The following is a 27,914-nucleotide window of genomic DNA, read 5'->3' on the forward strand; positions in this document are numbered from 1 at the left end:
CAAAGTACCAAAGGAGCTGGGTACCCGAAAGGGAACTGATTGAATTAGCCTTAAAAACCAGAGGACAGCAGACAGGACAGAAATTTCAAGATGACCAGGAAGTAAGTTGAAAAGCAAGTGTTGAATGACTTTATCTTTAATGTAGACCTGTTAGTGTATTTAGTTATGAACAACTACATACTAATTGTTTTGTGGTCTTCATATTAACTTTCTAATTTAAATACTTTAATTATGTTTATCATTGTATAACTTATTACTTTGTGTTTGTGTGTATATGTATATATTTTTTTTCTTTTTCTTTTTTGCAGGTTGTAAGTTCTACAAATGGAGAATTAAACACAGATGACCCTACTGCAGGACGTTCAAACGCACCCATCACAGCCCCTACAGAAGTAGAGGTGATGGATGAAACCAAGTATGTATTGGTTTTGCTTGATTTAGTCACTCTTTTCCTTAAACTGTGCATGTTTGAGACTTACAGTCATGTGCAATTATTTAAGGAAATTTTTTTCAAGGAATAGGTGCATGCAAGACAAATTGGTATATTTAATTGTTTTAACCACTAAGTTTTAAATAGTGCTATTTCAGTAAACGTTTTAATAATACAAAAACAGTTATTTAAGAACTGTGCTCAAATTCTTATTTAGAGTTAACAGCATGTTTTTAGCTTATTAGTTTTAGGAATGTTGGTGCATGAAAATTACCGCTATACTTTAGAGGCATATTTTTTTCTGTAAACATAAAAATATTAATTTTGTGGTATGCTGCATGTATTAATACTAGTTTTAAATTAGTTGTTTTTTGTTAAAATTATAATAATTCTGCTTGGAAAAAAATTAAGCATGAAAACAATGTGATAATTTCAGTGTGGGCAGTTTCTGATGATATCTCTCTCTCTTTTTCCTTCTATTTTTTTTGTGTTTAGCTGCCAGAAAGTGTTGAACATGTGGTGAGTTCTCAAGTGTAGGCAGGCAGAAATAGCTCCGTTGACTATAATCTCAAAGATTTAGCACCAGTTTGTGTCTTTAAAAACAAACTTTTCAACATAGAAATTATAATTGGTAAAAGTCATACAAAAGTCTTTATGTCATTTACATTAACTCTGAAAAGCAAGAAATAATTGAGGAGCTCTTTTGCCTGCTGCAGCTTTTTTGTTTCAAGTGACATGGATGAAACATTTGGGGGCACTTTTTATTGAGTGGATGATACACCAGTCTTGCTTGTGCTTGTGCATTTGTTTTGTAACACGATGCATTATTTGCTTTTAAAAGAGGCAAGTTTTTGAGTTAAACTTTTTTTCCTATTTGTAATTGTTAAATACACCTAGCAATAATATCACTAAACCAGTACTTCACTTGCTAATTATATTGCCATTAAATACACATACTATGCATTATTAAATTTCATGATAAACTATAGTAAGAGAGTGTTATGAAAAATCCTCATCTAAATAGTAACTGCTAAATACAGATATGAAAAATAATATTCTTATCTGTTGCAATAATACTGAATTTAAACTATTTATTGACACTTGCCTTTAGTTATAATACTGTGTTTAAAATGCTTCCCTCAATTTTAGGACAAATTTTGAGTTAGCCTTGGGTTCTTTACTGGCTCAGAGGTTAAAACGTCTGCCTGCAATGTGGGAGAACCTGGGTTCTGTCCCTGGGCAGGGAAGATCCCCTGGAGAAGGAAATGGCAACCCACTCCAGTATTCTTGCCTGGAGAATCCCGTGAACGGAGGAGCCACGGGGTCGCAAATAGTCGGACACGACTGAGCGACTTCACTTTCACTTTGGGGTAAATAATGAAAGTTGTTTAGATTAGTAAATTGTGTAACATTTTACTCATGTCTAAAAGGAACCTTATATAATTTTTAAGACAATGCTCATTTATTGACTGCAAGATGAGGAAACTTGTGGATATTTCTGTTTAAGAGAGTAGTGAGCAAGTGTCCCTTTTAACCAGTTTGTGGAATTTATTCATAGTCAGTGTGACTTAGTTTTGGTGGATTTCAGGATATAATCAGTCAGCTACATACTTCTGTATTTTTATGTCAAAAGTAAAAAACAGTTATACGTGCTGGTGCAATCTCAAGCACAGTTATAAAAGGGGGTGGCATAAGGCAGATAGTAATGCACATGGCCTTTGCAAATAAACATAAGCTGTAGAAACCTACTTCTGCCACTGTTTGTTTCCTTCTTCAAGCTTGTTTCTTTTCCTGTAAAATGAGGTTAATAACATCTACCTCGTAGGCTGCTGAAAAAATGAGGTGTACTAAAGCACTGGTATTTTGTCTGGCACACGGCGTGGCAGGTACTCACTTGCCATTATCACCCCTTCTGTTTCTCTGCTTCTGGTTGCCAGTGACCTAGTTCATCTTCCCAGACTTGTGCTTCTTCCATCAGCATTCTCTGTTTTTACTTCCACACCCAGCTTCTTCACCGAAACTGGCCACTCTGTGTTCTCATTCTCCTAGACATCTACTTTCCACCAAATCTATTGCATTTTTTCTGTGTATTCATTCAGCATTTACACTGCTTGGATTTCAGAAATACTGATTCTCTCCTTGCTTTTATGAAGATCACTCTTCAGCAGGCATAATTGCAGCTGTATTAGCATTTATCAGTGTATGATAAATACTGTGAAAAAGGTCCCATTAGAGTTGTTTGACAGGATGATCAGAGAATGCTTTGTGGAATGGGTAGTAATTTATTTAGTTGAGATGGGTGTGAGTGTGTATGTTTATGGTTTGGGTTGCTATCTGTAGGTGTTGGAAGATAAGAAAAAAGGAAGTGTCAGGGGAGTGGGGGGGCACTCTTTGTGAAGGGAGGTTCTCTTCTGCATAGAGCAGCAAGTCCAGATCACTTGGTATGGCACCAGGCCCTTCATGGTCGCTCTGGTCTGTCTTTCCCAGCCTCATTTTCCATTCTGAATTCTGTGTTCCATTAGTTTCTTAAGTCTGTCATTGATATATTAATCTCTTTATCTATCTCGCACCTTTTAAAACTTCTTGAAGTGAAAGTGAAAGTTGCTCAGTCACGTCCGACTCTTTGCGAGCCCATGGACTATACAGTCCTTGGAATTCTCCAGGCCAGAATACTGGAGTGGGCAGCCTTTGCCTTCTCCAGGGGATCTTCCCAACTCAGGGATCAAACCCAGGTCTCCCACACTGCAGGCTCTTCACCAGCTGAGCCACAAGGGAAGCCCAGGAATACTGGAGTGAGTAGCCTATCCCTTCTCTAGGGGATCTTCCTGACCCAGGAATCGAACAACTAGGGTCTCCTGCTTTGCAGGCGGATTCTTTACCAACTGAGCTATCAGGATTTCTTAAAAACAAAGCCTTTTTTATTGTAAGATCCCCAAAGCCTCAATAAATTATTACTAAATAATTGACTACATAATGTAGTGTATCCATGCAATGTACTATAAGTTGACAATATAAAAAAATAAAATTGAAAACCTGATGCAATGTGACATAAACCAGACATAAAAGGCTACACATTATAAGGTCCATTTATGTAAAATGTCCAGAATAAGCAAATTAGACAGTGATTGCCTAGGACAGAGATGAGGAATAGGGGAGTGACTGCTGATAGGTTATGTGGTTTCTTTATGGAGTGAAGAAAGCATTTTGAAGTTAGATAGCGGTGAGAGCTGAAAAACCCTTTGACTATATTAAAAAAAACATTGCATTGTACGCTTTAAAAAGGTGAATTTAATGGTATGTGAATTATATCTGAATACAGCAGTTTCTTTAGAAAAATAGATAGCAGTCCATGATTTCAGTGTAGCTTTATTCCAGATGGGTTACAGAAATTCTCAGAACTTCCCAAACTGTTCATTAGTTGGAAATTCTTTTTAAACACACATTTTGTCTTGTCTTTGATCAAGGTCATTCTAATCTTCCTACAGCCTTATTATTGCATTCCTTATACCCTCTTCAGTTCAGTTCAGTTCAGTTGCTCAGGCGTGTCCGACTCCCTGCAACCCCATGAATCGCAGCATGCCAGGCCTCCCTGTCCATCACCAACTCCCGGAGTTCATTCAAACCCACCTCCATCGAGTCGGTGATGCCATCCAGCCATCTCATTCTCTGTCGTCCCCTTCTCCTCCTGCCCCCAATCCCTCCCAGCATCAGAGTCTTTTTCCAGTGAGTCAACTCTTCGCATGAGGTGGCCAAAGTATTGGAGCTTCAGCTTTAGCATCAGCCCTTCCAGTGAACACCCAGGACTGATCTCCTTGTTAGTCTGTGATTAAGAAATGTGAGCATAATTTCTTTTCCAAAGTTGTGTCTAATGCGTCTCTTCTCTCTTCCACAATTTTCTGGATAGCTAGGGACCGGCCGAGAATTATTTTTCAGAATCTGCTTGCTACTTCCTTCTTTTCTTCTTACTTTGTGATTGGCATAGGTCTTTCTTACCCCATCTCATAAACTGAAATGTATTCTACGACAAATATTTTAGAGTCTCAAGTTTACGTAAATGTATGATTTCCAAATGATGGAAAATAATCTCTTCCCCTAAGACAGAGTGGCTCCTTCAATAGTAATGAGATTTTGCCTTCCTTTTTTTTTTTAAACTGTAGCAGAGAATTTTTTTAAACAGGTGATACAAATGACAGCACCCTCATCATTTCTTCCAGGAATTTAGGAGACTAAGGCTTCAAGTTTAGTTACTGAGTTTTGAAGTATTGTGAATTCATCTTTTTTCCTTTGTTTCTCTGTGCCACCTCCCCACCCCCCACTTTCTGTCATTTACTGAATAGTTATTGTGTATATGTTGATATGATGATTATGAAGATAAGTCAGGACCCTGTTGTTCCATTAGAGAAAGTAGTAAGTACACCAGGGACTTTTATGTAGAGTGGTTCTCAAACCTGCCTTGATATCATAATCATCTGGGCAGTTTTAAAAATATGCCAGTACTTAGGTTGTGCATTCTCAATGGTGGTAGGGTCTGTTTACCAGTATTTTTAAAATGCTTTTAAGCCGATTCTAAGGAATAATCAGGATTGAGAATCAAAAACAAGGTGTTATAGGGTTAACGCTATGGAGTTCAGAGACTGGGTATGCATTTCCAGCTGCAGATCATAGAGGTCTTTGTGGGTAAGGATACATTTGCAGTAGTTCAAAGGTGAGTATGAGTTGAAAAGGGGAATGGGGGTCAGAGAGAAGAGATTGTGCAACAACGTGAAGCAAGGAAAGAATGGGTAAGTTTGAGTAGTGACCCATGCAAGTAGAATGTGATTATATTAATGGGAACTGAGACAGGCCCTTGTACTGCAGGGAGATCCAACCAGTCCATTCTAAGGGAGATCGATCCTGGGTGTTCATTGGAAGGACTGATGCTAAAGCTGAAACTGCAACTTTGGCCACCTCATGCGACGAGTTGACTCACTGGAAAAGACTCTGATGCTGGGAAAGGTTGGGGGCGGGAGGAGAAGGGGACGACCGAGAATGAGACTGCTGGATGGCATCACCGACTCTGTGGACATGAGTTTGAGTGAATTCCGGGAGTTGGTGATGGACAGGGAGGCCTGGCGTGCTGTGATTCATGGGGTCGCGGAGAGTTGGACACGCCTGAGCGACTGAACTGAACTAGACAGGCTGAGTGCCTAATCTCAAAAGGCTTTAGTAACAAGGTTAAAAAAAAAATTGAACATTATCTTTCTTAGCACAAGAAAGCACACTGTGGGTTTTAAGCCAAGAAATGGTATAATCAGATTGAACCTTAAGAAAATTATTTTGGTGGCAGTTTTGAGGCTTATGTCACTTCCTGGGCTTCAGGAAATCTCCTTCCCTCCTTCCTGCCCTCTTTTCCTTCCTTCCTTCTAAGGTACAGGTTGTCTGGAAAGGAAGCCTAACGTAGGATGAGACTGAGAGGAGAGTAGAAATACATTGGAACCAAATTTTTAAAACTGTTGCCTTAGGACAGTTGCTGAGATTTAAGAGGAAAGGGCATGGCTATATTTATGATGAGGGAAGTTTGGATGGCAGATTGGAGAGAGGTGAGTCTTACATGAAAGTCAGTTAAAAGGCTCTTAGCAGTGATGGAGGCAGGAAGGTATAAACTAAACCAGCATGAGAGGGTGGGCAAATTTTGAAAGTCATTTCAGGTTTGAGATACTTACTGCATGGGGATGGAAAGGAAGAAACTGAAGGTGCAGTTTCTTTGTTAGGGTGGTTACATGCATGGTCTTGCTCTCTGATCTAAACCCTACTTGTCTAACCAAATAGTTTCTCATTTTTATCATTGAGAAACCTAGAGAAATGAAATTACATTTCAAGTATAAGTTTTAAGGGGAAAAAAATCCTTTGGCAGTGAATTAAAGTTTAGATGTCATGAAAGATACTTCCTATATCCTCTTCAACCAGAGGAGGAGAGGCTAAGTTCTGGGGTCCTAAGTGCAGAGGGTCTGGCAGGTACCAAGAGTCCCTCAACTGGATACTGATGAGCCAGTGAGTTATTACAGGGGCAGATAAGAACTTCAGATCCATACAGAGGAACATGCTTCAGTTTCTGGGTAGACTTTTGAGAAGAAAGTTTATGACATAGATCCAGGAAGACAAGGCATGTTTTACAAGAAGAAAAAGGCAGTCAGTAATGGGGAAATGGTGGTGTGATGTCAGTAGCAAAATCTTGGTTGTTCCCATCTGTTTTCTACAGAGTTTAGGACTTTGACCCATTATCATTTCTTATTTCCTATGTAAACAGTATGTGAAGCAACAGTGTTCATCAGAAATAGAACTTAATGTTTATTCCCAAAGGATTTAAGAGTAGAGATGTTGCTTCAAAGATTCTAGGCTAGCCTCTGAATGATCTGGTCAGAAGCGTGACTCTGACTTGTGAGAGCATTTTGGCTCACTGGAACCTCACAAGGGATAATCAAGAAAGAGCTGAGAAATATAGAATCATTGACAGGAACATGATTTAAATGTCTGCTCAGCCTAAATCTTTTCCCAGGGTAGTTGTCAGTCTAGATCTGAGGAGACTCCATATGAGGTATGAATGAATGGATAAGAAAATGTAGTCACTGAACAACAGGAGAGAAAATGTCTTGGAAAATTTTAAAAGTGTAAGTTATTTTCTAAGACCAAATGATTGGACTTATTGATACAATAACTTGCTCACATCATCTGTGAAAATTTCTATATGTGCGGATTCCTAGAATCTTTGCTATTATTACAATTACTGTTTCCGATAACTACCCTCTATACCCCCCCTTCAACTGTACCAAGTTAAAATTATATGGTTTCATTTTATGCATTTGCCTGCTCTCATGTAAATTGATGACATGGTGTCCTCTCAGTGTCTCTAGTGCCCAGCTCATTGCATCCCGGACAAGTCCTCACTGGAAATGGAGATGTAGGAAGTTGACCTGGTAGTTGCATCTAGAAAGCAGTGCTTCTTGCGATTCAGATACATTTATTAATTTAATTATTTTATTGATAATTTCTTTCCAGAAAAGTTTCCATGGGCACTGAGATCTATATTTTGTAATTTTTCACTAGAGTTTGTGGCCCAAGGCTAAGAGCTTTGGCTTTAAAACATGGTTTCAGATTTTGACCAGGTTCTTACTTTAGAAGTTAGTTGCATTTATGAGGCACAAATTTCATTTATTCAGTAGATAGTAAATTAAAAGTACCAACTTTGTGCCCATTTGTGGAATGTATCATGATCAGGACCTTAGGAAATTTAAGGTTTTTGTTGTTCAGTCACTGAGTCATCTCCAACTCTTTGAAACCCCATTGACTGCAGCACACCAGACTCTTTTGTTCTTCAGTGTTTCCTGGAGTTACTCAAATTCACGTCTGTTAAGTTGGTGATACTATCTAACCATCTCATCCTCTGCCACCCTCTTCTCCTTTTGCCTTCAGTCTTTCCCAGCATCAGGTTCTTTTCCAGTGAGTCAACTTTTCGCATCAGGTGGCCAAAGTACTGGAGCGTTAGCATCTATCCTTCCAATGAATATTCAGGTTGATTTCCTTTAAGATTTAATGGTTTGATCTCCTTGCTGTCCAAGGGACTCTTAAGCATCTTCTGTAGCACCACAATTCGAAAGCATGAATTCTTCAGGACTCAGCCTTCTTTATGGTCCAACTCTTATATCCTTACATGACTACTGGAAAAACCATATGCAGTCTACGTTTGTCATAGCTTTCCTTCCAAGTAGCAAGCATCTTTTAATTTTGTGGTTGTAATCACCGTCTGCAGTGATTTTGGAGCCCAAGAAAATAAATCTGTCACTGTTTGCACTTTCACCCCATCTGTTTGCCTTGAAGTGATGGGACTGGATGCCATGATCCTAACATTTTAATGTTGAGTTTTAAGGCAGCTTTTTCACTCTGCTCTTTCACCCTCATCAAGAGGCTTCTTAGTTTCTCTCCATTGTCTGCCTTTAGAGTGGTGTCATCTACATAGCTGAGGTTGTTGACATTTCTCCTGGCAGTCTTGATTCCTGCTTGTGATTCATCCAGTCTGGCATTTCCCAGGATGTACTCTGCATATAAGTTGAATAAGCAAGATGACAGTGTACAGTCTTGAGGTACTCCTATCCCAGTTGTGAACCAGTCCATTGTTCCTTGTCCATTTCTAATTGTTGCTTCTTGACCCATAATCAGGTTTCTCAGGAGACAGGCAAGGTGACCTTTTCCAGTCTTGTGACCACGGCTGAGTTTTCCAAATTTGCAGGCATAGTGAGTGCAGTGCTTTCACAGCATCATCTTTTAGGATCTGAAATAACTCAGCTGGAATTCCATCACCTCCACTCACTTGGTTTGTAATAATGATTCCTAAGGTGCAGTTGACTTCACACTCCAGGATGCATGGTTCTGAGTGAGTGACCACACCGCTGTGGCCATCTGATCATTAAGACCTTTTTGTACAATTCTTCTTTGTCTTCTTGCCTCCTCTTATGAAGCTTTTCTACTTCTGTCCTTGCTATTTCTGTCTTTTATTGTGCCCGTCCTTGTCATGAAGTGTTTCCTTTATATCTCCAGTTTTCTTGATGACATTGCTCATTTTTCCCATTCTATTTTCTCTATTTCTTTGCCTTGTTTATTTCAGGAGGCCTTTTTACCTCTCTTTGTTATTCTCTGGAATTCTGCATTCATTTGGGTATCTTTACCTTTCTTTCCCTTACCTTTGCTTCCCTTCTTCCCTCAGACATTTGTAAAGCCTCCTCAGACAATCTCTTTGCCTTCTTGCATTTCTTTGGGATGGTTTTGGTCACTGCCTCCTATACTGTGTTAAAAACCTCTATCCATAATTCTTCAGGTACTCTGTCTACCAGATCTAATCCCTTGAATCTATTTGTCACTTCCACTGTATAATCATAAGAGATTTGATTTAGGTCATATCTGAATGGCCTAGTGGTTTTCCCTACTTTCTTCAATTTAAGCCTGAATTTTGCAATAAGATGTTGATGATCTGAGTCACAGTCAGCTCCAGGTCTTGTTTTTGCTGACTGTATAGAGCTTCTCTATCTTCAGCTGAAAGAATACAATCAGTCTGATTTTGATATTGACCATTTGGTGATGTCCATGTTTAGAGTCATCTCTTGTGTTGCTGGAAGAGGGTGTTTGTTATGACCAGTGTGTTCTCTTGACAAAACTGTGTTAGCCTTTACCCTGTTTGATTTTGTACTCCAGGGCCAAACTTGCCTGTTACTGCAGGTATCTCTTGAATTCCTACTTTTGCATTCCAATCCTCGGTGACGAAATGACATCCTTTTTTGGTGTTAGTTCTAGAAGGTCTTGGAGGTCTTGGTAGAACCATTCAGCTTCTTTGGCATTCGTGATTGAGGCATAGACTTGGATTACTTGTTGAATGGTTTGCCTTGGAAATGAACCGAAATCATTCTGTTGCTTCTGAGATTGCATCCAAGTACTGCATTTTGGACTCTTGTTGACTGTGTGGGCTACTTCATTTCTTCTAACGGATTCTTGCCCACAGTAGTAGATAGAGTGGTCATCTGAATTAAATTTGCCCATTCCCGTACGTTTTAGTTCACGGATGCCTAAGATGTTGATGTTTACTCTTGCCATCTCCTGCTTGACCACTTCCCATTTACCTTGATTCATGGACCTAACATGTCAGGTTCCTATGCAGTATTCTTTACAGTGTCAGACTTGACTGTCACCAGCAGACACATTCACAACTGAGTGTACTTTTCACTTTGGCCCAGGCGCTTCGTTGTTTTGGGAGGTATTAGTAATTGTCCACCACTCTTCCTCAGTAGCATGTTGGACACTTCCAGACCTGGGGGGCTCATCTTCCAGGGTCATGTGTGTTTGCCTTTTCATACTGTTCATGGTGTTTTCGCGTCAAGAATACTGGAGTGGTTTGTAATTTCCTCCGCCAGTAGACCACAGATCATGTACATTTTGTTAGAACTTTTCACAAGCCCTTTCCCCATGAAGGGGAATGTGGAGGTAGATAATAAGCAAATAAATAAAATAAATTAAGATTAGTACTATGTACTGAGAGGAAAATTAAACAATTGTGTCAGAGTGGTCTTACGCTAAAAAGTGTTTTAGACTGAGTGCTGAGGACAATTGAGATGAGTCCTGATTTATTAATCACTAAGACTATAAATCAGCTGTTTTGGTAATGACTTTTAAGAAATCAGCTGCAAGCTTAATATCAGTTTCCTTCTTCTGTAAGTGTATCATATTTTGAGAACATCTATGTTCTCTGTATGTGAATGCATTCATATCGGATAAAGCAGTGCTGTCCTCTCGTGGTCGTTGGTTTAATAGCATCCCCAGCTCTACTTGGGCAGATCTATTTCAACGGTGTACTCTAGTGGGATTTACTTTTAAAAAATGGTTGTCTTTCTTTAGATTGCTTTGATTTTAAAAGGTCTCTACGATTATCATGCATTTGAAGATCTTATTTAATCTTAAATAATGCTTATTATAGTTTTCTGTATTCAACAATACTTATGCAATAGAAAGAAAGATTACCTAGGAAATAGGAAGAACTCAACTCTCAGAACTGAAAACAGGTTAATAATGGTAAAAAATAAATAAGTCAGACAAGGTGAATTGCTAATACAAGTGTGGAAAATCTGAGCCTTGAACTTGTTTATCAAAACATCTATGAAAGCCCCCTTTCCAAAAGGCTTACTATGTAAACCTTTCAACACTTTTTTAGTAGAAAACTTTTTTAGGACATACTTGGGAATTTGAAAAGACAGCATTATTAAAAATAGTGAACATTATTAATAAAACTTCATGTTAAACAGTACTGGATGGCATCACCGACTCTGTGGACATGAGTTTGAGTATACTCCGGGAGTTGGTGATGGACAGGGAGGCCTGGCGTGCTGTGATTCATGGGGTCGCGGAGAGTCAGACACGACTGAGCGACTGAACTGAACTGAACTGATGATCATATTCTTAAATTTAATCTTCTAAATATTTGGTCTGTTTCTTTTAAATACTGATTTTTTAACATTTGCTGTTTACAGTATGGTCATTTTCGGACTCTTCTCTAAGTCTTTAATTGAAGAGTTCTTTTTAGAATATGATTTTTATCTCCTAGTAGTAGTTTTCTTATGATTAAATTTATTTTTAATTGAAGGATAATTGCTTTACAGTATTGTGTTGGTTTCTGCCAAACCTCAACATGAATCAACCATAACATAGGTATTCCTAGTGGTTTTTTGTTTTGCTTTTTTATTTTAGAAAATATATGTAACATATTTGAGAAAATATTAGGTAGCTGACAGAAAAATTTGACTTTCTCTTCTAAATCTAGGGAAAATGTATTGTGCTTGAAGTCTTCTTTTACAGTAGTGTCTCTTTTTAAGACCCTTGATTGGGTAATTTATTTCCATTCTGACTGGTAGTTATCTCAATAAGAATAAAGCTCATGAAGACTGATAGCACATATTTCTAGTTGAATCTTTATCAGCTGATATATACAATTTTAAATTAGTTACATTCTCTAGTCTAGTCATTATGTGCTATTTGAATGCAATTTAAAAAATTGGTTTTGAATAGTGATTTCGTCATCATGGCATAAATCACAGTAAATGTTGAAATTATTTTTTCTAAACATAATGTGAGCTGAGAGAGTATGTAATTTAACTGGACAGTTGTGGGGCTTTGTTTATGTTTATTTCACAGAAATATAGAAAAGATATCTAGCCATTATTTCATCTGCAATGATCTTGAAGCTACATGGTTTCTTTTATGCTTAGCTTGAAAATGTTTCAGTTAATAACCTTTGCGGAAGGTGGGCTGGTAAGAATTAAATGAGTATCTTTGTAAGGACTTCAGTGGGGCAAAGAAAAGAGCCTCTGTGTATGCGGCACCTGTCATCTTGGTATTTTGATGGATTGACTTTAAGCATGCAAGGGGGAGAAAGCCAGACCTTTATTTGAAGGAATGATAGACTTTTAGATACGTGTGTGTATTTGTTTTGTTAGTTGGTAATCAGTGATTCTCGTTTGACTGTCATTTCATACCAGCCTCAGCATATCTCTGCATGTGATGCCTCTTCTCATAATTAGGAGAATTCACTGTGAGAAAAACTAGTACCTTCAGGGATCATATCTAGATTTTGACACTACCCTTATGGCAGAAAGTGAAGAGGAACTCAAAAGCCTCTTCATGAAAGTGAAAGAGGAGAGTGAAAAGGTTGGCTTGAAGCTCAGCATTCAGAAAACAAAGATCATGGCATCTGGTCCTATCACTTCATGGGAAATAGATGGAAAAACAGTGGAAACAGTGTCAGACTTTGTTTTTTTGGGCTTCAAAATCACTGCAGATGCTGATTGCAGCCATGAAATTAAAAGACGCTTGCTCCTTGGAAGGAAAGTTATGACCAGCCTAGATAGCATATTAAAAAGCAGAGACATTACTTTGCCAACCAAGGTCCGTCTAGTCAAGGCAATGGTTTTTTCCGTGGTCATGTATGGATGTGAGAGTTGGACTGTGAAGAAGGCTGATGGCCGAAGAATCGATGCTTTTGAACTGTGGTGTTGGAGAAGACTCTTGAGAGTCCCTTATACTGCAAGGAGATCCAACCAGTCCATTCTAAAGGAGATCAATCCTGGATGTTCATTGGAGGGACTGATGCTAAAGCTGAAACTGCAATACTTTGGCCACCTCATGCGACGAGTTGACTCACTGGAAAAGACTCTGATGCTGGGAAAGGTTGGGGGTGGGAGGAGAAGGGGACGACAGAGAGTGAGATGGCTGGATGGCATCACTGACTCTGTGGACATGAGTTTGAGTGAACTCCGGGAGTTGGTGATGGACAGGGAGGCCTGGCGTGCTGTGATTCATGGGGTCGCGGAGAGTCGGACACGACTGAGTGACTGAACTGACTGACTGACTGAGGCATGAAAACCAGATATTTCTTTAATAGAATTCAGAAACTGAATCAGCTTTCAATTATGAAACTGAATCATCTTGATTTTGTTGTTTTAAATGTTAAGCATAATTTTTACCTTAATTAAAATAACATGATAACCTTGACCTTCTTTAACCCCTAAAGAATTAAAAATGCCAATCAGCATTTTTATTCTAGTTAATGTATTTTTTTCTCTCTTCCACTTTGTAAACTTGATGGAGAATGTTTGTTGAAGAGTATTTTGGGGATTTCTCTCTTCGTTTTTGAAATCTAATTCTTAGTGAAAATAAAATCCCCAACATTAGGCTCATTATTGCTGTTCTAACATTGGCTTCCACAGTCATATTCCACAATCAGGAAAAAAGAGAAAGACTACATGAGATCAACTTTATATGCAACATACAATTGGCAGAAATTAGTATCTAAAATAGGATGTGGTGGGTCAGTTGGGGTTCAGAGCTTTATGGCTTTTTAATTAGTCTTGGTGCAGAGCCTTTTCAGTTTAGTGGCTCCTTTTAATATTGCATAGAATGTCTTGCTATTCTAAAAAGGCACATTGATGAAATGATAGTAATAACTGCCATCATTTCACTAATATATATGCTTCATTGATGTGTTCACTGTTTGTTGCACCAGCCTATGGCTTTTATGACCACTTACATTAATTCAATAGAGTTCAACCTTATTTTGCAATATCCTAGTATTTTTGTAATAAAAGAAGTATTTCTCTCCATCTGCAGGTGCTGCTGTTTTTTCAAACGAAGGAAAAGGAAAACCATACAGCGCCACAAATGACTCTGGACACAGACAGATCATGGGGAGTTACTTACGTGTTCATCTGCTGTCTTGTGATTAAAATCATCTCTGTAGTGACCACATATATTTTCAAGGACTCACTCTTAGAAACGAAAATGTCATACTTTCATACTTCATTTTGTGGTTGTCTTACAGTCATTTTTTTTTTTTTTCTAATTTAACTTTTATGGAAGCTTTAAAGTTTTGTCAAAACATGAGTGCTTTGCCCATCAGTGAATGGAATGGACCAATGAGGTGGGATTGATGACTTACACAGTTCTATAGAACATTTTTCAGAAGCTCTCCTCCAGTTGTAGAAAGCAGTACAGTATCTGAAGTGTCAACCAGTTATATACCTAACCTGTTTTTTTTTTTTATAACTTCTATAAAAGCATAATCAAACAGGAATTTTCTCCCCGGCAGATAAAGCAACAGAGAAAACAGTTGCCCAAATATTTAAAAGAAGTTATCCCTTGAGAAGTTCATTATCTGTGTGACATCTGCATTGATTTCACTGTTACCGATGGTACTGCTATTCATGAATCACATTAACATTCTCTCTGTGAAATCAAGGTACAGTCACTGCCCAGAGGTACTGAGGAAAAGGCTCTATGGGTTCAGCCAATGGTAGTTGGTAAAATGAATCACAAAATGGCTAATATGAGCTCTGCTTTTGTTGCACCACTATGTGAAGTACAGTGTTGCTGAAGTGGCAAAAGCGCTTATTTTTTAAAAATGCGAAATATTTGTGTAATGTAACTTTATGCTTCCAGATAATGATGTATGTTAGACAGCAAGAAATGAATACTTTGAGAAGTGAGATATGTTGGAGTTTTTGGAGAAGTACACTAGGAGAAGGAATAAATGTGAATCTCACCGCATCATATGAGGTTGAAGTCTAAGGAGATCCCACTGAAATCTGCTGCTGAACGACTACATTCTCCTTAAGCAGAAAACTTTGGATGTGCCACGCAATGGTGTCTGTTTATTAATTAGTTGCTCTTTGATTAAAAAGAAGGGCCCCCCCAGCAATAAAAACGGGGTCCCCCTATTGCCATCTGCGAACATTAGTCTCTTGTATTCAACTTTGCTGGTTCTCTGGAATTTTCCTGCTTTCTAGTATAATTTTGATGATTGAAAACTATTTTGGAAAGGATGGGTCAGGTGCTTTGTCCCCATAGTCTTTTGAAGTGCCTGCGTATGAACAAAGAAACGGTTCTGTTAAAAAAAAAATAGGAAACCCATTCCATTTTTCAAGAATGTTTTGTTTTAAGCCATACAGACACAGGTTATACTTTTGTCACATTTTCCTAGCCAGAATTTTCAAGGAGAGTTAAGATAAAAAGACTGGCTAGAAAGATAATTGTGTTGTTCAGATTCATATTCACCTTTCGTTTATGAAATTGTTACTTACTCCTTCAACTCAGCCCCTTCTTTTTGTCTCTTAAGTGCGTGCCTCTGGGCAAGCTTATTTATTTTTATTGTTTCAAGGTAACATTTAGAATGTGTAATTAAAGTAAATAAATCTACATTTTTGACTTCATTATTGCATTTCCAGAAATTTGCTTGTACTTTGTAATTTATTTTCTTATTAGCCAAAAGTTCAGTGTGTTGTTTTTGATGAATTAGGCACCCATATGAGTAGCACAGATCAGGATGTTGTTTGTCATCGTTGCTTGGAATCCTATAAATGATCTTTTTAAGTTCTTGATTTTAAAGATCTACACTCAGCCTAGAAAACATACTGTATAATTTGGTCAACAGTTTCCATTTTATCTATTTGTATACTGTCATGATGTCTTAAACTACAGGAGTTACATACTGAGTTTTTATTTTTGTTTGCTTTGAGCAAGGTAGATGGATGTTTTAGCCATTATAATGTGAAACCACTTCTTTCTTTACAGTATTTGACCAAATTTGTGTGTCTATGATATTTGTAAATACATGCAATATCTGTATTTCTTATCATAAGCCTGTTTAGTTTTATTCTCAGTAGGGTTTTTGGACTGTACAGTGTTTATATGATCTGAACTCCTTATACATAAGAAGGTGTGTATATTAATCCAATTATGGACTTAAAATATTTTAAAAGTATAAATACCCTTATTTGCTGCAAAGACCAGTGTGTAGACATTTGCTTTTTAGCAATATTTTTAAGTGCTCCATTTTAATGCCAAGGAATAAGTCTTTTGGCGACACAAACTGGTCAATAATAGGTAATGCAGGTATGTTCAGGTTAAGCCAACAATGTTTTGCATTTTTATGCTTCTTTTCTGTCAACACTAATGAAGTCAACATTGCCTGAATGTCTGAATAATGAAACACATCCCTGTTTAAAAGTATGTAACTGAAAAAGAAATAAAAAATAAAGGTAGTTTTTTTAAACTTGCTCTTTCCCCTTTCCTCTGATCGTGGGTAAAATAATGCCACTCACTAACTGAAGATAGAAATTTTTAAAATTCAGTTTATGTGAGTAAATTTAGTATATGTGAAAAGCAGAGCTGAAGGAACATTATTTTGTGTTTTTGATTTTTGTTTTGCTTTGTTGGAACTCTGTTGTAAGGAGTATGTAGCTGGGTGTATCCAAGCTTTCTTTAATGAAAATTAAAAAAAAATTATTTCTCTGAACTCTTAGAGCAATTAATTAGAACTAATGCCATTAATAAACATAGGGAATAAACTGTATCATTTCATTCCTTTTAAAAAATGAAGTCATACTATTATGTTTCCAGAAATGAAGTATTATTGCTCCAGTTTGAAGTGAATGACTTTAAGATCATTGCAGATGCAGGGCACATATCTGTGGCAGTATCTCACAGTTCATCATTGTATTGTTCGCTCTAGGGGATTTTACAAGATACTGCTGTGCTTACTGAAAGATGGCAAAGGTAAGGTAAGTCAAAGCAGCAGTCTTAAGTCCATATGTGTCCACTAAGCACCACCATTCAGACGCAGTAAGAAGATCTGGAGATCAAACAGCATAGGTTAAGCATGGGTTAAAAGGCCCTATCTAGAAATAAATGACCTAAGATTAGAGTTTTTCCTGAATGATTATATAGTTGCGTTAGTCAGCACCCTTGGCTTTGCAAGTGCTAGATACCTAACTTGGCTTCAGCAGTAGACATCCACATTATTGCATTTGAAAAGTCCATTCATAGAAGTGGCTTCAGACATGCTTGATCCTGGTGTAAGGTTCAGTAATCTGTCTTATCTTTCAGTTTTGCTTCCTACCCTTCTGTTTTCGTTGTCAAGGGGATTTTTCACGCGTGATGGTAAAATGACCATGCAACAACTTCAGACTACTGCCTTCTTCATAACCTCAGCCAAAACAAAGGACGGTTTCTCTCAACAGTTTCAGCAGAATCCTGACATTTATTCCTTCACTGATTCACATGCACACCCCACAGCCAACTACTGTGGCCTAGGAAACGTTTTCCCATCCTCACAGGACACATTGGACTGAGACATGAGGTAGAAGGGATGTTCCCAAAAGAAAATGAGGGTAGTGTTATCAGAAGACAAGTGAATGGATTCTGTGCAGGCAAAATCTAGATATTTGCTGTCATGGTGAGAAAAAAGAGAGTGTAAAGGGAAAAATAATTGCTTTAAATTAGACAACGGTTCTATTATTGAGACATATTAGTCTGAATATATTATTGAAAATCACTTATACACATTTGAAAAATGTTTTGGACTTAGGTAAAAATGGACATCATAAGTACCATATTTGATGTGTTTTTGTTTAGTTTCTGTGATTACCATTGGATTAGTAGTGTGAAAAGCTGATCTTTCTACTATAGAAAAAGTGAATTACAAAGTTTTGCTGATGTTTGGGATGATGAGTTTCTTCTCTGCCCATCTAATATGGACCCACGTTATTTTCTTAGGAAATTTACTTCATAGGAATACATGGATCATAACCAAAGAAAGGACTACTTATACAAGTATTATCAGGTAATACTGCTGGGATATGAAAATGGTTTTAGAAGGAACAGTTGTTCACAGGAATGTTTACCATACTGTGATTTTACTTAATTGTAAAACAGTCCTGCACTGCTCTAGAGTGAGGTTGGCAAGCTTTGGTTTTATGGGACCAAAGGCAAAATTGAAGTTTTTATATACTTGCATAATGAGAAAAATTTCCAGTCATTTTGTATTGATAAAGTTCAAAATACCTATGAACACTTGAGTACAGTTTTTTTTGTAATACAAGTCTACTGATAAGAATTGAGGTATTTTGAGAGGATAATATTTCACTTAGGAGTTTGAAATTGATTGCAAATGATCATCTGTTAGGCTGATCTGTAATGTGATTTTATATATTTCATCTTTGAAAAAGTCTTCAGATAGATATTACCAAATACTGTATTAGTCCGTACATGTATGATTTTATTAGAGCATATTCACCTTTATGAAGGTGTTTTATAGAATTTTCTTAGATTTTGCCCTTGATATTTGCCATTGACATATCATTACACTGCAGATTAATTACTTCCTATTGAAGATTAGATGGATGCTCCTCATTTGTACAGTTAGGTGGATCCAAAAATATAGCTGAAACAGTAGTTGAGTTTGAAAAACATATCCACTGCAAATTGTGTAGGAATGGATATCTTGCTGCTTGTTTTAACTTGACAGCATAGAAGGTGGATAAAGTGGCTTGACATTACTTGTGATTTAACCAGCATTAGTTTTGTCATAATGATTTTGTTGCAGTATAAATTTCACATATAAGTGCTGTTTTGCCTTATAATTTTTAAGTTGATTTACTAAGAAACATTGTCAAATCTGCTGCAAACCTAATTTTCAAATCCATTCTGTATTCATTAATAATAGGTGAAGATGATACCTATTCAGAAAAAATTCAGTGTTGGTTCTGAGCTCAAAAAAAATTGCAGTAAAATTTTCCTTCTAATATCAAACTGCTGTGTAGTTGGGCAAGTTAGGATATTCAGTTTCCATTCCTAGCAAAAACTTACTAGAAGTAATGATAGTTAAAACTGCAAGAGTGAATGAAATTTCACCACTGACTTAACTAATTCAATAACATGACAGATTCAAATAGCTCCTCCAAAATACCTGTTGATGAATCATGTAATGTGTAAAGATTGATTTTAAACATTTTACACTTTCACAAGCTTTGTAAATTTGCCCAGTAAACCATTTTCTACTCCATATGCCTGTACCATCATTAAGTTACAGCACATCTTCGCAGACACCACTTCAGTTTTCATTGATGTTTTCTCAAGTTCTTTAAAAATCTTTTCTCTTAAAAAAAAAAAAAATTCTCTATTGAAGTTGTTCCACAGAGTCTATTCACAGAGGCCAATTCCTTAGTTACTTTAAGCTCCATACTGACTTCTCTTGTAATCAACAACTAGGTAGTATTGGTAATATGTATTGACTCATGAAAAGCCAAATCATTTGCCTTGTTTTTTAGTTGACAATTGGTGTCTTCAAGCAACTGTCCTTGCTCAAAAATTAGTGGTCTTCAATGTGTTTATCTTCTCTGGACACACTTTGTAGCTGCTGCAGTCAAACACCATTTAACTTACTGACAGTGAAGAACTTTCTTTGCTCGGCTAACAAATGAGCCACTTGGAAAGTAACTTTGGTTGCACCTTCATTCTCATTTTTTGTGTGTTTGAATAAATTCTATTGTGATAAGATAGTCTGCTTTAAAGTTTTAATTGTTCTTACTGTTGCTTTCCTGTGAGTTGAGAATATTGTGATGAGTGCTTGGTCTGGTAATGTGAAAATAAATTGTATTCTTTTCACACAGCTGAAGTGTCACTGCATAATAAACATGGTGCTTTGCTATTATAATTTCATAACAAAATCACATTCCACCGTACCTTAAAAAGCACAACACTCAAACTTCACTTTACTTTCTGAAATATGATTAACCTGCATTAGTAATAAAAGTAATAAAATGTTTGTATGACACTATGTGTAGCATTTGAAATGCTGTCGAATGATCGCTGTGTCCCTGAGATTTGTAGTGTGTTGAGCAGCAGTGTAAAGTGGTGAGCACCACATGTGGTCTCTGTCAGAGCTATTCAGCTTTGCCTTCGTAGCTTGAAAGCAGCCATAGACAACATGTCAATGAGTGAGCATGGCTGTGTTCCAATAAAGTTTTATTTATGGGTACTGAAATTTGAATTTTATGTAGTTTTTATGTATCATGAAGTATTCTTTGGATTTTTTTCAACCATTAAAAAAAATGCAAATACCATTCTTAGTTCATGGGCCAAATGAAGGGAGTTGGACTGGATCTGGCTTGCAGACCATGACTTGCCAACTTCTGTTCTGGACCACATTGGAAAGATTTGGATGTTTGAAGTTAATTTTTTTTTTTAACCTAATTAAGTAATACAATAAAAGGAGGGGTCATTTTGAAATAACCTGAAGGATTATGATCAAGAAAATGCTCCGTAGTACATATGGGAGTTATAAATGAGATAATTCAGTCTCCCATTTGAGCTTAGGTGTTGAAGCAGTGCATGGTCTTAGAGCATGAATTTGGGGACCAGACTAATTTGATTTGCATCTTTTTCACTTGCTTTGTGAGAATGGTGGCAAGTTACTTCTTAGCATCAGTTTCCTCACCTCAGATTGGAGTAATTGCTTTCTTTGCAGCATGTCTCTGAAGTTTAGCAGTAATATTTATAAGAACTCTCAACGCAGGCTGCCATTTACCGTTACTGTCATGATAAACCATTTTTAAAAACTGAACAGCACCTTTATTTCTCAAGCAGAGTGTGTGCTTCTGCTTTTTGAGACAAGACTTTGGTTTGGTATTGATTAAACTGTGTCTTAGATGAAGCTGTCGTTCCTATCTGTTTAAAAATATTTGTACCCTGATTTTATCAAGTTGCACGATTGGCTATTTTGACTCATAACAGCAAAGTTAAGCATCATTAATTCTGTACCTTTACTGATAAAAATAACAACAGAGGGCGAGGACAAAGCCCTGTGTCACGTCACTGTATTCCTACTTGCTTTAAGCTCATATCAGTCCAGTAAATCTAAGACACGATGCCCAAGTGGGCTGTCTAATCTCTGACAGTCCTCTGCCATTTGGCTACCATGAGCTGTTTATGTTTTTCTGAAATCTCGGTGAACTGAACCATTTAGTCCGTTTCTTTGCCCTCCCATTATTCCATCTGAAAAAGGAACTGGATTTAGTTTGTAATGTCTTTTCATAACGAATCCGTGTTTACTTCAAAGATCACCATTTCTAATACTATAAACTGCTTTTTGACTAGTTCAGTCTAATCTTATTTGGAATCCACGTTATTGACCAATCTGTAGCTGTGTAGTCTACTTTTTTTTTTTATTTTAATAGAAATTTCGTTTCCAGTCTAGTCTTTTTGCCTTGTTCCGTTTACCATCTGCAAGGTCTCTCAGGATGAATTTTGTCCGTGTCTGGAGACTTGTTTGTACCTGTGATGGACCTCATTTCCTTCTTACTTTTCCTCCTTATCACCCACTTAACTTTCTAGACTGAAGATTATTCTTGATTTAAAAAAGAAGTAAAAATTTTAAAGAACCTAAGTCTTACATTATCCTTGTAACCATTTCCTTACATTTGTCTCTACGCATAGTTTATAAAACCCTTTTTATTGCCTTGAGCTTTGTTTTTTAAGAATTTGTCAGCTAATTGGGAGAGGGAGGTTAAAGATTTTATCATTTCTTATATTCATTAGCTATGCATACTTCCATTCTTTTAAGAGTTTAGCTTGTCAGAGGAGACATTTTTTTTTTTGCAAGCTTGCTCCTTCCCCCTCCCCTTATAGAGTCATTTTTGATTGCAGAACTGGAATCAACAGTCTGAGTTCTCTTCACTAGGTATCACCAACCTTGAAACGATCACATTCTCTCAAGGTTCCCAAACCTTCCACTTTATCAACTAGTTCCTTCCTGTTGATCATTTTGGCAGTCCAGAGTAGTAGTATCAGTATTTGCCATTTCCTCTATTTCCTGGAAGGTTTCCCAGATGGTTCAGAGGGTAGAGAATCGGCCTGCAATGCGGGACACACAGAAGACGTGGGTTCAATCCCTGGATTGGGAAGATCCCCTAAAGTAGAAAACCGCAATCTACTCCAGTATTCTTACCTGGAAAATCTATGGACGGAAGAGTCTGGCAGGCTACAGCCCATGTAGTCTCAGTCCGATAGGACTAAGCATGAATATCTGATTTCCTGGAAGACTAGTTTTTTTGGCATATAAAGAATCATCAGATGCTCTGGTTTTGGTGAAATAAAAGAGAGTTTTGGACAATTGAAGCTATCATGACCATAGGTTTCCCAATTCTGGGCTTTTAAAGTTCATGTATTTAACAACCTTTTTTTTTTTTTTTTTTAATAGCAGCTTGTTTCAGACAATGATTGCATGCTTAAATCTGATTTTCTGGCCTGGCATTCTGCAGTGTATTTTCATAATTGTATCCCAGTTTTTTCCTCTCTTCTTTCCACAATATTTTCTACAGTGCTTTTTATGTTTGGTGTCCAGGTACCCGTGCTGTCAGTCCAGGATACTTCCCTACACCTCTCTTCTCATTTGTGTGTATTCCAGTCAGGACTCTTACCATACCCAGTATCAGTAACTCCTGTGTCACATCTCCCATGCCCTCTTGTTGCCTAAGCCTTGTTTATAGCTTGTGTCTGTATGTTAGTGTGAAGACTGCTGGGTGTTGTCTCATGCTTCTGAAGTTCTCTTCTGGAGTGAATCAGTTGACCATTTCCAACCTGACAGTGTATATAACAATCAGTTTCTTGTTTCTTATCTGATTTTTTCACCCTTATCCTCATTCAGTTAAAAAATCTCTTTAATGAGTCATATATGTTCATACCAATATCTCATGAGATAACATTCTACCCATTTTAAATTGTGCCTTGGAAATTCAAATCATTTAAAAATAATCATATGGGCAAAAAAATCACTTCCTTATACCTTGTATTTTATACTGAATTCCATATTAACTTTGTCAGGATATCCTAAATAGTCTACAGTCAACTTTTAAAAAAAATTTAATATGATAAATTGTGTATGTATGTATGTATATATACACACATAGATAAATATATAATGAATTATAAAGATTTGGCAATTAGAGCTATTTTTTTCTCCACAGTAATTGGTGCTTAAGTTGCTTAAATGGAAACACCAGCTGAAAATCGTACCTTGAAAAATTAACATCTGGATAATCTCTTATGGTCTCCTCTACAGGTTTGGCTGATAAAAGCCCAAAAGGGAGCACTGAGAATTGAAAGTGCTTATTTTTCATATTCAAGAAAGGTAAAGGCTGTTCTTCAGTCAAAAGTCCCAAGTTGTGAACAAGTAACCACTGGTAATCAAGATAACTTCCAATTAATTCACAAGCTCTGAAAATGAATAGGTGACATCACACCAGTGACTCTGGTTCCAAAAATGAGCAAGTCAACAGCAGCCTCACCACAGTCATGTGAAACTGGGCAAATCAATGGCAACCTTACATTTGTGGACAACAGCTGGTCAAAAGTGCCTCGCTCCAGTGACCACACCGCAGGTATTTTATCAGCCCTTTTGGTTTCCCTAAATCCTGCTGCACCGTTGTAAATAGCTTATGTATTACATTCTTCCCTATTACTCAGTTTGTGTTCTCTCTCGCCTCTGTAAAGCTCTCCCTTTCCCCGCATTGAGGACACAGTGAGAAGGCAGCTATTTTCAAGCCAGAAAGAGAACTCTCACCAGGAACTGAATTTGTTGGTACCTTGATCTTGGACATCTCAGCTTCTAAAACTGTGAGAAATAAATGTTTATTGTTTAAGCCACCCTGTTCATGGTATTTTGTTATAGCAGCCAGAACTGACTAATATAGGAACTTTTCAAGAAAACTAACTCCGAAGTTTTCATGAAAGTGATTCTGGTAGCCTTTGACATCTTTACAAGTACGTGATAGTCAAATGAAAGAATGGATTTGGACGACATTGTGATCTCTAAAGTAGAGGTTTCCACACCTTGCTGAGTGTAACAATCACTTACAGATAGTACTTTATTTGAAATAAAGCCCTTGGGCTCTCTACTCCTAGCGCTTCTGATGGAGGAAAAGAGTTTATTAGAGGAGTTAAGAAGTTCTTTAAGGCGTTCTTAAAGGACTCCTCTAATAATTCTCATGTATCCCCAAGTTTGGGATGGATTACTCTGAAACAACTGCTCTAAATTGTCCTTGAAGGTGGTGATTTTTTAAAAAATATTTCACTACACTGGGTCTTAGTTGCAGCACTCGGAATCTTTGCTCTTCATTGTGGCGTGCAGGGTCTTTTTAGCTGTGGCATGTGGGATCTAATCCCTTGACCAGGGATTGAACTGCAGTCCCCTGCACTGGGAGCATGGTGTCTTAGCCACTGGACCACCAGGGAAGTCCTGAAGGTGGTGACTTCTATTAGGTAAACTTGTGAGAGTTGGTTACTGAGATGCCCCTTTAGAATACCCTCTTCCGGGGTATGGTACCTTACTACTGTTCGTCAGGTGTTTCTCCCCTCATCCAGACACTTGATAGTGCACTTCCTGCTCACTCGTGTTGGGTGCGGCCATGTCAGTCACCACCTAGACCGTTGTCCTCTGACTCCTCTCAGTTTTTTAGCTCCTGACTGGCCTGCCTCCACAGACCTGGGCCAACACTCGTCCAGTCTCCTGTTACATTCTTGACTCAGTGAGCAAACACAGTCAAGGGGGTTTTGACACAAACAAACCCCCCTTCACCGATCGTGCTCCCTCACCCAGTTATTCTTCTATTTTTCCCCTTCCTCTTGGCGAGACATCTTGACATTTTTCCCATTTCTCTTGGCAAGAAAGAAGAGTTACAGTATTATCCTGTAGTATGCCAGTGGCTGAATCATTGTGTAACATGATCACTGCTTGACCCTTACAGGTCTTGCCTCTATGTGTTTTGCTTTGAGGTCCAGGACTATGATGGTAAAAGCTATATAGTTTTTACTGCATTTGAAAGACAATTTTTGTTTAAGTCTCGTTTTGTAAGCATCCATGGATAAGTATGTTCAGATGTAAGGAAAAGTAAAAACCTGTTAGAAGTCAGGGGGTGTGAAATTTAGGGGAATTATGGGCTAAAATCCTTCTCTTGCTTAGGTCCCAAGTTAGTTAATAGGTTCTTGTCGTGAGACAGGGAGTGAAAAATTCAGAATACCAAGGGATGGATTCAGTCAGAAATGCCCTTTTACTTTGCACTTAATATAACATTATTAGATACTGTCCCCACTAGAGTCTCAGTTCTCTGCTGATGTAGCTTCTTTCCTTGAATTAACCAAAAAGCTTAAAGAGTGAAAGCAGCCAAAGGAGAGAAATATCTGTGTTTAAGCTCCATGATGTAATCTGGTCACTGCTTCATTTTTCATACACCGAAGACCATCAACAAAATGATGATATTCAAGCTCAATTTTACCTTTCACAGAACGTTGAGAAGTAGATTTTCTCTCTTCTCTAATAGAAATATTCAAAAGTTCTCATGCCACAGAGAAAGACAAAATGATTAAAAATGATTGCTTGTGGTTGTTTCCTCCCCTGGTTATAGGCTATATAAATTACTCCTGGGAATAAAAGAGCATGTTTTATTCTGCACTGCTATCCAGGAGATGGCTCATTTTTATCCAAGAGGAAGCAAGGATGGCCATTTGGCCAAAGGCCAAGAAAACTTGGCCGAGTTTTCTAGGAGCCCCCTGACAAAGATAGGCCTGGACAAAGATGGGAAACTTTTGTTTATTAAATAATTTTTCTTTAAAAGTGATCAGATTGTGAATGAATTTTCTTTTAGATTTTTCCCAATATTTTGCAAATGAAAATTTACAATCAATGAAATGAGTGAAAAGATGAAAAAACAAAAGCTTTGGAAACAAGTTTCTCGCTCACAAAGTCTGGCTGAGAGAAAAAAAGAGAGGACATAAGTGGATGTTTTGCTTGTGTTTTTACGATTGAAGCAGCTCGAATGGGTTTGTTTGCTGGGGGAATACTCTCAGTGAGGATGAGATCATAGCTACTGGAGAGAATGATGTGGAAGAAAGGAAATCCCTGGGGGAAATGAGCTAGGAGCCAAAGAGAAACTGGAAAGGAGAAAGGGCTAATTGGGCTTTGATGATACAGGCTTCCCTGGTGGCTCAGATGGTAAAGAATCTGCCTGTGATGTGGGAGACCTGGGTTCAATCCCTGGGTTGGGAAGATCCCTTGTAAAAGGGAATGGCTACCCATTTCAGTGTTCTTGCCTGATGAATCCCATGGACAGAGGAGCCTGGTGGGCTGTAGTCCATGGGGTTTCAAGAGGTGATATGTGTGAGGGAAGTGAGAAAATCATTCAAGTGATTGACTGTAGCATCTATATTGAATTGAGATAGAAATGAACCTGGAAGGAGGCTACCTGTGGGTTGCTTTTTATCTGGAAGAAAATTGAGCCATCTAGAGACTGGGGGTAGTCCTGAAGAAAAGTTGAGTTCAGTCTCTCAGTGGTGTCTGACTCTCTGCGACTCCATGGACTTGCAGCATGCCAGTCCTCCCTGTCCATCACCAACTCCCAGAGTCTACCCAAACTCATGTCCATTGAGTTGGTGATCCCATCCAACCATCTCATCCTCTGTCATCCCCTTCTCCTCCCGCCTTCAATCTTTCCCAGAATCAGGGTCTTTTCAAATGAGTCAGCTCTTCGTATCAGGTGGCCAAAGTGTTAGAGTTTCAGCCTCAACATCATTCCTTCCAATGAACACTCAGGACTGTTCTCCTTTAGGATGAACTGGTTGGATCTCCTTGCAGTCCAAGGGACTCTCAAGAGTCTTCTCCAACACCACAGTTCAAAAGCATCAATTCTTCGGCGCTCAGCTTTCTTTATAGTCCAACTCTCACATCCATACATGACTACTGGAAAAACCATAGCCTTAACTAAATGGACCTTTGTTGGCAAAGTAATGTCTCTGCTTTTTAATATGCTGTCTAGGTTGGTCATAGCTTTTCTTCCAAGAAGTAAGCGTCTTTTAATTTCATGGCTGCAGTCACCATTTGCAGTGATTTTGGAGCCCCCCCAAATAAAGTCTGCCACTGTTTCTACTGTTTTCACATCTATTTGCCATGAAGTGATGGGACCATGATCTTAGTTTTCCAAGTTTTTCCAAGCCAGGCTTCAACAATACGTGAACCGTGAACTTCCAGATGTTCAAGCTGGTTTTAGAAAAGGCAGAGGAACTAGCGATCAAATTGCCAACATCTTCTGGATCATCGAAAAAGCAAGAGAACTCCAGGAAAATATCTATTTCTGAAGAAAAGAACAAGCATAATTACTTCAAACTTAATTTTGTTATATGACCTCTAGTTTTTCTTTAGGCATGTATAGTTAATGACATTATTGAATAGTAATATGGTAGTTAAAAATGAAAGAAATCTTTCACCTGCTGTTAAAGACCTTTTAAAAGACCTTTTATAAGAAGTGTTTCATAAGCAAGTTGCTCTTTTAAAGAGCCCTTGGTAATGTAAGTTGTATTATGCACTTAGCTGACATTTTATGAATGCTTCATGTTAATCATACTACATTTTTCTTGGTATAGATATGGAAATCTGGTTAGCTCAAGATCTAAAAATTCAATATTAATGCAATTCAACATTTTACTTTCAGATACCTGTAGACTATAAATTATAATCTTTATATATTTACATAGAGTGTTATTATACAGAGGACAGAGTTTTCCCAAGTCAGATTGCTTAAAAATATAAAAT

At 37.7% G+C, this 27,914-nt stretch overlaps 2 protein-coding genes across 10 annotated transcripts in view; both read left to right on the top strand.

The window, feature by feature from the left end:
* The window catches only part of CSNK1G3 (casein kinase 1 gamma 3), a 125,402-nt gene extending 109,697 nt beyond the window's left edge, over positions 1–15,705 (top strand). For 7 of the 9 annotated variants that reach the window (XM_088838802.1, XM_055430797.2, XM_088838805.1 and 4 more), the window contains 3 exons: positions 309–415; positions 926–949; positions 14,108–15,705. In XM_088838802.1, the coding sequence (XP_088694928.1) occupies positions 309–415; positions 926–949; positions 14,108–14,162 (186 nt within the window). In that variant the 3' untranslated portion in view covers positions 14,163–15,705. The remainder of the gene's footprint in view (positions 1–308; positions 416–925; positions 950–14,107) is intronic. The other 2 variants (XM_088838806.1, XM_088838809.1) reach the window with 1 other exon arrangement.
* A 146-nt stretch (positions 15,706–15,851) lies between these two features.
* LOC148777108 (uncharacterized) overlaps positions 15,852–27,914 on the top strand; it is a 51,753-nt gene continuing 39,690 nt past the window's right edge. The window contains exons 1-3 of the mRNA XM_088839308.1: positions 15,852–18,116; positions 23,394–23,712; positions 23,825–23,947. The gene's annotated coding sequence lies outside the window, so the exon portion shown is untranslated. The remainder of the gene's footprint in view (positions 18,117–23,393; positions 23,713–23,824; positions 23,948–27,914) is intronic.

The sequence above is a fragment of the Moschus berezovskii genome, chromosome 8, assembly GCF_049115385.1.
Source record: "Moschus berezovskii isolate FMDL1 chromosome 8, NW_MosBer_1.0, whole genome shotgun sequence".
NCBI lineage: Eukaryota > Metazoa > Chordata > Mammalia > Artiodactyla > Moschidae > Moschus > Moschus berezovskii.